This window comes from Trachymyrmex cornetzi, unplaced genomic scaffold, assembly GCF_001594075.2.
Source record: "Trachymyrmex cornetzi isolate Tcor2-1 unplaced genomic scaffold, Tcor1.1 scaffold223, whole genome shotgun sequence".
NCBI classification, from domain to species: domain Eukaryota; kingdom Metazoa; phylum Arthropoda; class Insecta; order Hymenoptera; family Formicidae; genus Trachymyrmex; species Trachymyrmex cornetzi.
The window spans coordinates 3,782,001-3,793,627 of NW_017296881.1; the positions used below are offsets into that span (position 1 = coordinate 3,782,001).

Consider the following 11,627-nt stretch of genomic DNA (forward strand, 5'->3'; position numbering starts at 1 on the left):
AGACTCAACAGTTTTGCAACTGTTTTATGATTCTTCGCTCAGATTGGACTATTCCTTTAAAACTAAAAGTATAAACCAATCAGCGCGACTAATTATAAAACGGTTGCAAAACTGCTGAGTCTGCTGAACGCTACCATTAGGTGCATCCAGAAGCACGACCGCTCATTGAGCGCTCATTGAGCTCTTGTATCTGTTTGGTCTATATTTTTCGATCTAATGGAATATGCCAATCAGATACAAGAGCTCAATGAGCGCTCAATGAGCGGTCGTGCTTCTGGATGCACCCATTGTGTAACCGGTCTTCCACGTGACCTCAAGATGTCGAATCAAAAAAAATTGATGCGCTTCGTTCTACTTATATATTTGTTCCACGTTCGATGAATGAGAATGGGACCGTAGGACATAGAATGAAGCGATTTTTTATTACATTGAACTGATTGAACTTGTGACAATCAAGGCCATCGAAAATTTAAACAAAACAGGAAGAATTGCGTCTCATTTATGTTCAAATTTTGAATTTTTTGGCATTCCTAATACTTGTTTCACGTTTCGACGGTCGCAGTTCATAACCATCATTGACCATCATAACTGATAACAGTTCATAATCGAGAAGCAATCTCACAAACCAATCACAGGTAGTCCCTTTCGTATTTATTTTATTGGTTTGTTAAGTTTATCATTTTGTTCATATCTGTTTATATCTCCCAGCTTATCTGCCGTTTGTCTCTGAGTTTTATACAAAATACTTTCGTAAATTACTTATATCTTATTGAACAGTACCTGTAGTTCAACGATTTTATTACGTTTATTACATTAAGGTTATAATGCTAAAACAGTGCAGTAAATTAGTAATGAATTTTTTATATAGTATAGTTTCTTATCACAGATTAAACATTTTGCTTGATATATAAATAAGCTTTGTATATTCTAATGATGTATTAGAAAAGAAAATAAAAGTTTCTGCTTTTACAGGTCAAAATGTCTACTACATCACAGAAGCACAGGAACTTCGTGGCTGAGCCGATGGGAGACAAGCCTGTGACCGAATTAGCTGGTGTCGGAGAGGTGCTAGGAAAAAGATTAGAGGCTGCAGGCTTTGATAAGGTAAATACTTCTTTACATTTATAATTTTAGTTGAATGTATCTCAATCATTCTTAGCATGACTCGCAAACAAATTCTAATTTAATCATATCTTATCAAGTAGCAGTATTTTGTTATATTATAAATTATATAATTGATACTTTTGCTATAAATGTTTCTGTTGGGTTAATTAATCTAATAAAAATTTAATTAAAGTTTGTAATAGTTTATATTATAATTAAAAGAGCGTTTTCACATTTATAATTGTGATAAAAGATGACAATATAATTACATGATTTTTTATTAGTCCTTTTGAATATAAATTAATAATGAGTTAATAATGAATTTTATTAATAGGCATATGTGGTCCTGGGACAGTACTTAGTGTTAAAGAAGAATAAGGAGCTGTTTCAAGAATGGATGAAGGATGCTTGTTCAGCGAATGCAAAACAGTCAACAGATTGTTATCAGTGTCTTACTGATTGGTGTGAAGAATTTTTGTAAAGTAATTGTGATAGATTTGACTTAAATATTCTTAAAAAGAAACAAACTATAAGTTTAATTATAAAGTTATATGACATCACGCAAAATGTACAATATATTTTAACATTTATATATTTTTAATATATCTTGCTTATAAACTTTAAATAGTAAACGTAAAACATAAAATTTATTTTTGCAAATTGAATAATCACATTTTATAATTAAATAATTATTATCACATGTATTTTAGTATTTGGTCATTAAGAATGTAGAATGACTTTTTCTTGTATTCATTCCATGATCAATCAGAATTTCATTGAATCATATCAATAATAGTAATACAATGGATTAAAGAAATTTGAGATTTTTGTACACATCAAGATACATATTGAAAAAAATATTACTTTAATGAACACAAAAGTTATAAAAAAAATTGTGCAGTCTTAGATGTAAGTACATTGACACGCTTATATAAAATGTGAATGTAATATTTAAACAGAGCAAAAAATAAAAGCAGGATTTATTCTCTAATAATATTCTGAAAAGTATTTATTTCTGATTATTTAGACAAAATATTAAAAATAAAATTTATGTAGAAAAGAAGATAATAATCTCACATATAATTTTGGATTATCACATTTTATTTCATTTTAAATTAGATTTCATTTTAAATTATCTTTTAAACCAACATATTTTTTCCCTTTTTTTCTCTTTTTACTCTTTTTATCTCTATTTTTGTCTTTTATTTTTCTTGAAAATAGAAGATTGTAAAAGTAATATGTTCACATCGTGAATCGTAAATTTTGATTATCAGGATTTTAATCAAGGGACTTTTTATCGATATATTTTTCTTACCCCTGGCATTTTTTTAAGTATTAAAACACGTTAAATCAATATATTTGTATACTATTATGGCTGTTTAAAAATTTACTTTACGTGACGTAAACTAAATAAAAAATTTAATTTACTGTACGTGACATAAACTATAAATTTCCAGTACTGGCAGTAAATTTTGGAACACAGTGCCTATGTGATATATAGAGCTTCTCAAGGAAGAGTTTGACAAACTAGAGCACTATAATAAAGGTATTCGCATCCGCCATTTTTAGTCCCTTCATCACCCTTTGTTCTCTCTTCAATCTTCTTAAGCCTTGTGTCCACGATGCTAGAAATCGGTCCGAGATCTCGGACAGAGAAAAAATTAACAAATCACATTTGAACAATTTGATCACATGACCATTGCGATTGGTCAATTCTTTCTTCATCCGAGGTCTTGGACCGATTTCTAGCATCGTGGACACAAGGCTTTAGGCCATATTCCGATATGCATTGCCAGTACTGAAACTCTATAGTTTACGTTACGTATACACAGTGTCTATTTCCACAATATATGATTTTTGATAGGTCGAATGGACCGATTTCTAGCATCGTGGACACAAGGCTTTAGGCCATATTCCGATATGCACTGCCAGTACTGAAAATCTATAGTTTACGTTACGTATACACAGTGTCTATTTCCACAATATATGATTTTTGATAGGTCGAAATTCTTATTCTCTGTTCTCTGTTCCCTGTTCCTTTTATTGTGCGGAGCCCCTTAGATTTTTAGCACTGGCAAGTGTATAACGGAACACGCCTTTAGTTTAGCAGCGGAGTGGAAAAAGAAAGAGAGAGAGAGAGAGCAAGGGATTGAGGAAAGGAACAAGAGAGTGAGAAAAGGACTAAAAATGGCGGATGCGAATACTCATATTATAGTGCCTTAACCCGGATCCTCATACGGGCAACAGCGCTTTGACACCGAACGCTGATTGGTGAAAAACGGATGATGAGGGTAAATTTTACCCCCACAACCGGCTTTTCACCAATTAGCGCTCTGTGTCAAAGCGCTGTTGCCTGTATGAGGATCCGGGCTTAGGGCCAGTTGTTCCACCTTTTGGTAAATTTTACCTGTGACTTGTGAGGTAAATCTGGTAATCAGCGCATGTGATTGGGTAATCTTGCTACTTACCCAATAGGTAAAATTTACCAAAATGTGGAACAATCAGCCCTTAGACAAACGTTCGCCATGATGTGGCAAATTGGTCGCTTCATTCCTGGGGCTCTATTCTTGAAAAGAAACGTATACGAAAATCTAGGGAAATACTATAGTATACGTTACGTATACTGTAGCATTTCCTTAGATTTTCGTATACGTTTCTTTTCAAGAATAGAGCCCCTGTTATTTACCGAACGTTAAACAAGGATGACATGAAAATTTTGCCATATACATTTTTCTCAAACGTACAGCTATGAATACGATGGCCAGAAAATCACCTGTAACGCCTGTAAACAACTGGCTGCATCAATCAAAATAATAAGGTTCCAGTGTATTTTTATGTAACTTGTAATATAACTGCCTGTGGCTCCAAAACCTTAATTCACACATTTTAAAATAATGATGCGTTCCGACATGCAATTAAAATAATAATTTTTCTGCAGCCAATCATCTTCTACTCCTACTCTTTTGGAAATATTAACGGTGTCGCGAGATCGGTATTGTTTCCAATCTATGTTACAATGGTCGTGGAGTAGGCTGTGGTTGTATTCTCGTGTGAGGTTAAGTTTAAAGTGTATATGCCGATGTATGTGTATGAGGTTGTTTACAGGCGTTACAGGTGATTTTCTGGCCATCGTATTCATAGCTGTACCGTTTGAGAAAAACGTATATGACATTAATCGAAAGATCGTGTAAATCTTAATTTTACGATTGGGTTTCGAAAATGAGGATCGCTGTGGAGGGTTGCGCTCATGGCGAACTGGACATTATTTACGAGACTATACAGGAAATCGAAAAAATCGATGGGAGGAAGATAGATCTGCTTATTTGCTGCGGCGATTTTCAAGCTACCAGAAATTTAAGTGATCTAAAATGTATGGCAATATCGGACAAGTACAAGGATATGTGTACATTTTACAAGTGAGTATTGTTTAAGCAAGACGAGTTGTTTAAGCTAAATGTAGTTTTTATGCTGTTCATAGCATTACTTAAAAAGCAAATAGTTGGCAGTATGCTAGCAATCTGCCAGTAGAACAACATATTGCAGCAGAATGACATCAATTGTATCTGTTAGTTTCAAGCGTGTTAGTTGGATATGGAACAGAAAGATTCTAGAATCTATCTTACAGCCAAACAAGCTCAATAGATTGACAAATTTGTCGTAAATAATAATAATAACAATATCTCAAATTTGTCATTTATCATCTTGTTGGCAGAATGCTAAAGTAAGCAGATTGTCAATAGAAATCAAATAGAATTAATCTTATATTAAATAGAACATATCAAATGTTTAAAATGTTTAAATAATTACAAAATGGTAGATTATGCTTGGTTTTTACAGTTATTCTGCTATTATATTTCATTACTTTTGCTGGCATTCTACTGATAAAGTGGATATTTAGCAAAATTTATTTTAACAGATTTTTTACTTGGTTATTCAGATAAGATATTTGTATATTTAATAATATTTAATAAGAAAATAACATATTTTTAATGTTGATGTTACATTGCAGATATTATTCTGGTGAGAAGAAAGCTCCTATATTAACCATTTTTATCGGAGGCAATCATGAAGCATCAAATTATCTGCAGGAATTGCCATATGGCGGATGGGTCGCACCTAATATTTATTATCTTGGATACGCAGGTGTAATACAAGTAGCTGGAATCAGAATTGCAGGACTTTCAGGTATATACAAGAGTCGACATTGGATGCAGGGACGTTATGAGAAACCTCCCTATACTGATAGTACTATACGAAGTGTTTATCATATCAGGAATCTAGAAGTGTTTAGACTAAAACAGGTAGGTATTAGCTATCATACACATTGATTAATTGTATAAAAATTATATATTTCTATACTTCTCCAGCTAATCATACAATTTCAGATAAAATCATGAATGTTCTTAGATAGTTGGAAAATTACATATAGATTTTTTGGTTTTAGCTTTCTGGCAAAATTGATATTTTTTTATCACATGATTGGCCGGCAGGAGTAACAAAATATGGAGATGAAGATATATTACTAAAACGAAAACCATTTTTTAAGTAAGTTTTCAATGACAAGATTTAACGTTAATACAAAATTCTATTGAAATTCGATAGACATATTTCAACGGTTAAAATTCAATATTAATTACAATTTGTTATTTTAGGGATGATATAGAAAGCAATACGCTTGGCAGTCCTCCATGTATGGAACTGCTAGAACGTCTTTATCCGTCCTACTGGTTCTCCGCGCATTTGCATTGCAAATTCGCAGCACTTGTTCCCGAGAAGGGAGGAGCACGAGTGACAAAGTTTTTAGCGCTGGACAAATGTCTGCCGAAACGGAAATTCCTTCAAGTGCTGGAGGTGCGTTCGCAGGAAGACGGTCCGATACAATTGAACTACGATCTAGAATGGTTGACGATACTTTATTTGACAAATCATCTGTTGAGTATCAAGAGCAATATCCATTATATGCCCGGTCAGTACGGTGGCAGCAGATGGACGTACACACCTACGGCAAAGGAGAAACAGACCGTGTATGAAAAGTTTGGCTCCAATCTGCAAATTCCACTCAACTTCACTCAAACTGTCAAACCATATGACCCGTGTGACATGAATACTCAAATCGAATGGCCACGATTGCTGATAAACGATCAGACTACCCGATTCTGCGGAATGTTAGGTATCGATGATCCTTCTGCTCTACTACAGATTATCACAAACACTACGATGGATAACAGTAGATCAAGTGAATTGTCGATGGAGACATCCAGCGAGTACACGCCAGAATCCATGGATATCTCATTCGACGAGGAAAGCGTATTCAGTTCCACCTTCGAGGAGAATTCAACACACAAGTATTTCGTCGACAACTCACCGACGAACTTTTCTTCTAAGAGTGATGGCGATGATTCGGATAACGGAGATACGAGTAAAAGCACCTTGGATGGAACAGCTAATAGCTCGAACACAGAAACCACCACAGAAATTGCAGATTCCACTTCGATGGACGACAGTAAGTAACGTTATTACAAAATAACTTGTAACTTTGTTAATAAAACAATGTGTAGAATATAGAGAATTCTTAATGAGAAGTTTTGAAATGATTAGATTGTTTGTATTGCAGGTAATGAACAAACTGGTTGTGTCCAAACCGAGCCGAACTGCAAAAAGTTTAAACGCCGGAATTATTCTGTATACTCTAGCACGTTTTAACTGTGATAGTGTCTCCCTTATTAGATATTTCCGTCTGTACTCACTTGTTTCCATGTGGACTTTTTCTGTATTATATCTAATTTGTAAATAGCACGAACTTTTTATAATCGATTATATATATTGAAAACTTCCAAAATAATTTGTTAATTGATCATCCTTGTTGATGTTTATTGATTACAAATATAGATTACCTTTCCTTTTCCTACAAATGTTGCATTTATCAGTTTATCATCATGCTGCAAAAACTTTCGTTCGTAATTCCACGATAGATATTTGACAATTACATAATTAGTTTTTCGATACTGTTTTTTTTTATAATTTTAAGCTACATGTCTCAATGTATAAATCTTTATCTTTATTTAGTTCTTTTACTATATTCTTCATTTATTAATTACAGAATATGTTCAATAAAATATTATATTGTGTAAATAAAATACAATATAAAATTTTGTATAAGTAAAACGTAACATAAAATAAAATCATACAACTTGTAAATAAAATTGAACACCGCAAAAAAAGCCTAGACCTATTATTTTTAGCTGAATTTATGACGATTCATTTTTTCTGTTTTTTTCTTGTTAGAGAAAAAAAAAGATGAACCAACTCCAAATCAGCTAAAAGAATAGACCTATATAAACAAATCTAAAAAAAGCTAAGAAAAAATCTAAAAACCATGCGATTGATTATCCGTACTGGCTCTAATTAGCTCTGTTGTTAGTTGGTTATTTTTGTATTTTAAATAAACAATTTTAAATAATTCAAAAAATATAACTCGCGCAATTTGCAAGCAAGTTACTCTCCCAAATATATATTCACAATTTATCTTTATACATATACTTTTTAGAAACTTAAATTGGTGCTACACACCAACTTACTTCGTATATAGATCTTCTCTTCTTTCTTCTAGCCAGATTGAACTCACCTTTCATTTGCTCCTGGCCAATATTCTGGCTTCATATGGCAGAAATCGACAACAAGGAGAAATACTCCTTTTTGCTGCCGACTAACATCGCTGGTAATAAGCGTAAGGTTTTACGTTTTCGTAAGATATGCGCGAAACACGAACGCGTCGCTAAGAGGCCACCATATTAATGAAATTTAAAAACTAAATATTAATATGAACAATAAATAATAATAATAATTCCATTAATACAGGAATAAATTTCGCGTTTATTCTCTATTCGCGTTTATTTGAAATTAAAAGTATAAATATTCAACTAAAAACAAATTTAAATTTTAAAAAATGGGTCAACGTTTTGATTTCAAGAGTGTCGAAATTAGTGTTCGATTTCAAGAGTGTCGAGTATTATGAAATTAGATTAAATGTCTTAATATAAACAACAAAATTTCAATTTAAAAATAAACTGAAAATTATTACTAAAGCGATTAAATTCAGGGCCCGATAAAATTCAAGGCTCATACACGTATTTTTAACGATTTGAATGATTCGTTACTAAATATCATCTCAAAGGAGATGAGAAATTCATATGAATGATGTAAGATCCGAAAGGGATAATTTTCCTTCATATCAACATATCTCTTTGCATTTTGTAAATTATTAGAATTATTTTTTGTATAATTTATTATATCAAAATTAAATGATGCAAAACTTTGAACACAATTTTAAAATAATTACAAGATAAAATTCTTCTATTTCTTGACAAAATGTATATTGGATCTTACATCCTATTATTACTTTAAATGGTATAAAATCCATTAGTTACTACGTATGTATAATATGTGTGTGTGTGGATAAATTATAAAAAGATTCGAAAATAATCGATTTTCAAATGAGACAAGGAATCGAATTCTCGACTTTATTTGATTAATTGCTCGGCACGATTTGCACTTTTCGGCCGATTTTCGACTCGGCTCCGCCTTCGCTACTTTTTTCACCTATCACCTCGCGTGCAGTCCAAATGCCATTTGACGCTCAGGAGCGTATAACATAGACATGAGCTCCATCCGCTTTGGACGCTCACGCTGTAAACTTTATTCTATTTTTTTTTTCGTTCATTACATAGCTAACATAGAATAAAACAACACGCATAAGATTGAGCGCTTACGCGCGTTGCTCTATTCTATCTTAGTTATATTGGTTGCTTTCCATTTGATGACACAAGTCGACACAAGTGTCATTCTACAGGGTGTCCCGACCTTTTTTGCCAATCACTTTTGTGTAGATAGAACGGACTAAACTGAGTCGAAAAGTCCTCTACCATTTTGCAATTTTCGCAATAGTTAACAAGATATTATAATTACTAAAAATTGCAAAATATTGGTCTTAAATAATTTTTTATTCAAATACTATCAACTTTACAGAAAAACTACAAGAGACAAAAATCATTTATTTTCTTTTCATAAAGTTCTGAGAATTTTTTCAGAATTTTTTATCAACTTTTTAGTACTGCATTTTCTTATTTTTACCAACATGAGAAAATATGGTATTAAAAAATTCTGAAAAAATTCTGAAAAAATTCTCAGAACTTTATGAGAAGAAAAAATAATTTTTGTCTCTTGCAGTTTTTCTGTAATGTTGATAGTATTTGAATAAAAAATTATTTAAGACTAATATTTTGCAATTTTTAGTAATTAATATCTTATTAACTATTGCGAAAATTGCAAAATAGTAGAGAACTTTTCGACTCAGTTTAGTCCGCTCTATCTACACAAAAATGATTGGCAAAAAAGGTCGGGACACCATGTATATCTTTGTCACTCTCTGAATGTCAACAAGGATAGAACGACGTTTGTGTCGACTTGTGTCATCAAATGGAAAGCACTCATAATATGAACAAAAAAAAATAGAATGAAGTTTACAGCATGAGCAGTCCCAAAGCAGGTGGACCTCATGTCTACGAGTGTTATACGCTCCTAAGCGTCGAGCGGTATTTGGACTGCACGCGGGGTGATGAGGTGAGAAGAGTAGCGAAAGGCGGAGCCAAGTCGAAAAACGGTCGAGAAGTGCAAATCGTGCCGAACTCTGGCATTAAATAATTGAACGTCATCCCATGTGATGGTCATCCCAACGTCATCCCGCACTGCATCTCCGCTCTCTATCGACTTGTTTACTCCTGACACTTCTGCGTGTTTGATTGTCAGTAACTATCAATAAAGAAATGGCACTTGTGCATCCGTGGATGACGATTCCGGGATCACCGGAGGATAGTCGTGTTGCATGGACGAATTGACAGTAAACGACGCGTAAATATGGTGGCAATTAGCTTATGCTCCGAACAACGTGCCAACTCTCTATCATCTCACTTTTGATTGTCGAGTATCCTGAGCGCGAAAAATGGACAAGTTAACTATCATCTCGGTGATACTCTTCTTTCTCGCGGATATCTCCGCCATAATCAGCATCTCCATGCCGGACTGGATCATTACTGACGTCGGCGGTAATTGCAGAAATGCAATCTTTTTTCCTCATTATCTTTACTCGCTGTGGCCTTACACGTCATTTATTTACGCCGATGAGATAAAGATTAAAGTCACTCTGAATTAATTCGAAGTTGCAAATTGCGAAAAAACTATGATGTTTGAGGACATGATTTTAATTCTGTATTTTTCTTTTCTCTCTTCTCTAATAGGCGACACAAGATTAGGTCTCATGTGGTCATGTATGACTTTGTACAACAGACCGCAGGTCTGTTTTAAATCGCAGCTGGAGTCAGAATGGATGATGGCACTAGTCTGCATATTTATTGGTTGCATTCTAATCACAGCAACCGTAATATTATTGATACTTTCGCATTGGGACCGTACCGTCATTCCATTTGCACGCTGGGTAGGATTCAGTGCCAGTACGTATCAGAAAAATACAATATTTAGTATAATAAAATGTACAAGTAATACATGTACAGAGTAATTATAGTATTTATACAAAGTCACACATAAAATAATTAAATTATAAAAGCATCACTCTATAATATAGTTGTTATATTTGAGAATCTTGGATGACAAATTATTAATGCAAAATTTATGCGTGGTTACGATGTATTGTGTTGTATACTAAATGACATTAAATTGCAGTGATACTGTTTTGTAACGCAGCAGTTATATTTCCAATGGGATTTCATATTAATGAGATTGGCGGGCAACCATATCAGTTGCCTAATTCACATCAAGTTGGGATTGCTTACATCTTGTTCGTTTTGGCACTATGGATCACAGTAATCTCTGAGCTTTTTGCAGGCAAAGTTTGTCTACCACATTTTTAGCATTGTTCCATAGCAGAAATACTTGTTAATTATCTTCTACTGACATTTACACTAATATTATTCAGTATCGTTTATATTCATGATACATAGAATCTTTTTCATCTTATAATAACAATTTTATAAAGCTTTAATGTGGAGATTGTATTAAACTCTACTATATTAAGTAGATATATTATTAGTAGTACTATATTAAGTAGGTTAAAAAATACTGTAAGGATTAATTATAGCAATTAGGTTTTAATATTTAATAAGTCTTCTGTAAAATAAGAGCTGTACAGACAAAAGGATTCTTTAAATTATAATATATATTAATGTTCTTGAAGAATATGTGAATAGCTTAGGAGCAATGTGTTGGAATTCAACATTTTAGAATCTTTTTCTAGTGTTGTATAACAATAACATGTTAGTAAAATCATAATAATTTTCAAATAAACACTTGGGGGAAACCTGGAATAAAACTCAATACATATTTGAAATATATATGTATATATGTATATATATTTCTTGATCATAATTAAATTTTAACATATGTACAGTTTTACTTTTTGTTATAAACTTCAAATATTTATTTACAAAACCGGAAATAAATGAGAGGTATTA

General features: G+C 32.7%; 2 protein-coding genes across 4 annotated transcripts; both read left to right on the forward strand.

Moving 5' to 3' along the window:
- The first annotated feature begins 319 nt into the window (after positions 1 to 319).
- baf (barrier to autointegration factor) lies at positions 320 to 1,662 on the forward strand. 3 transcript variants are annotated; one of them, XM_018506083.1, is made up of 3 exons: positions 320 to 638; positions 973 to 1,104; positions 1,439 to 1,662. In XM_018506083.1, the coding sequence occupies exons 2-3, from the start codon at positions 979 to 981 to the stop codon at positions 1,583 to 1,585; spliced, it is 273 nt and encodes a 90-aa protein (XP_018361585.1). In that variant the 5' UTR covers positions 320 to 638; positions 973 to 978; the 3' UTR covers positions 1,586 to 1,662. The 3 variants fall into 3 exon arrangements, with proteins under 3 accessions (XP_018361585.1, XP_018361584.1, XP_018361586.1); XM_018506082.1 differs by having other exon boundaries at positions 325 to 635; XM_018506084.1 differs by lacking the exon at positions 320 to 638 and adding an exon at positions 743 to 818.
- A 2,522-nt stretch (positions 1,663 to 4,184) lies between these two features.
- Positions 4,185 to 11,143, forward strand: LOC108760167 (lariat debranching enzyme). Its single transcript, XM_018505971.1, has 9 exons — positions 4,185 to 4,520; positions 5,114 to 5,405; positions 5,549 to 5,649; positions 5,757 to 6,607; positions 6,719 to 6,796; positions 7,715 to 7,822; positions 10,092 to 10,205; positions 10,398 to 10,610; positions 10,840 to 11,143. The coding sequence occupies exons 1-9, from the start codon at positions 4,324 to 4,326 to the stop codon at positions 11,025 to 11,027; spliced, it is 2,142 nt and encodes a 713-aa protein (XP_018361473.1). The 5' UTR covers positions 4,185 to 4,323; the 3' UTR covers positions 11,028 to 11,143.
- The last annotated feature ends 484 nt before the right edge of the window (positions 11,144 to 11,627 follow it).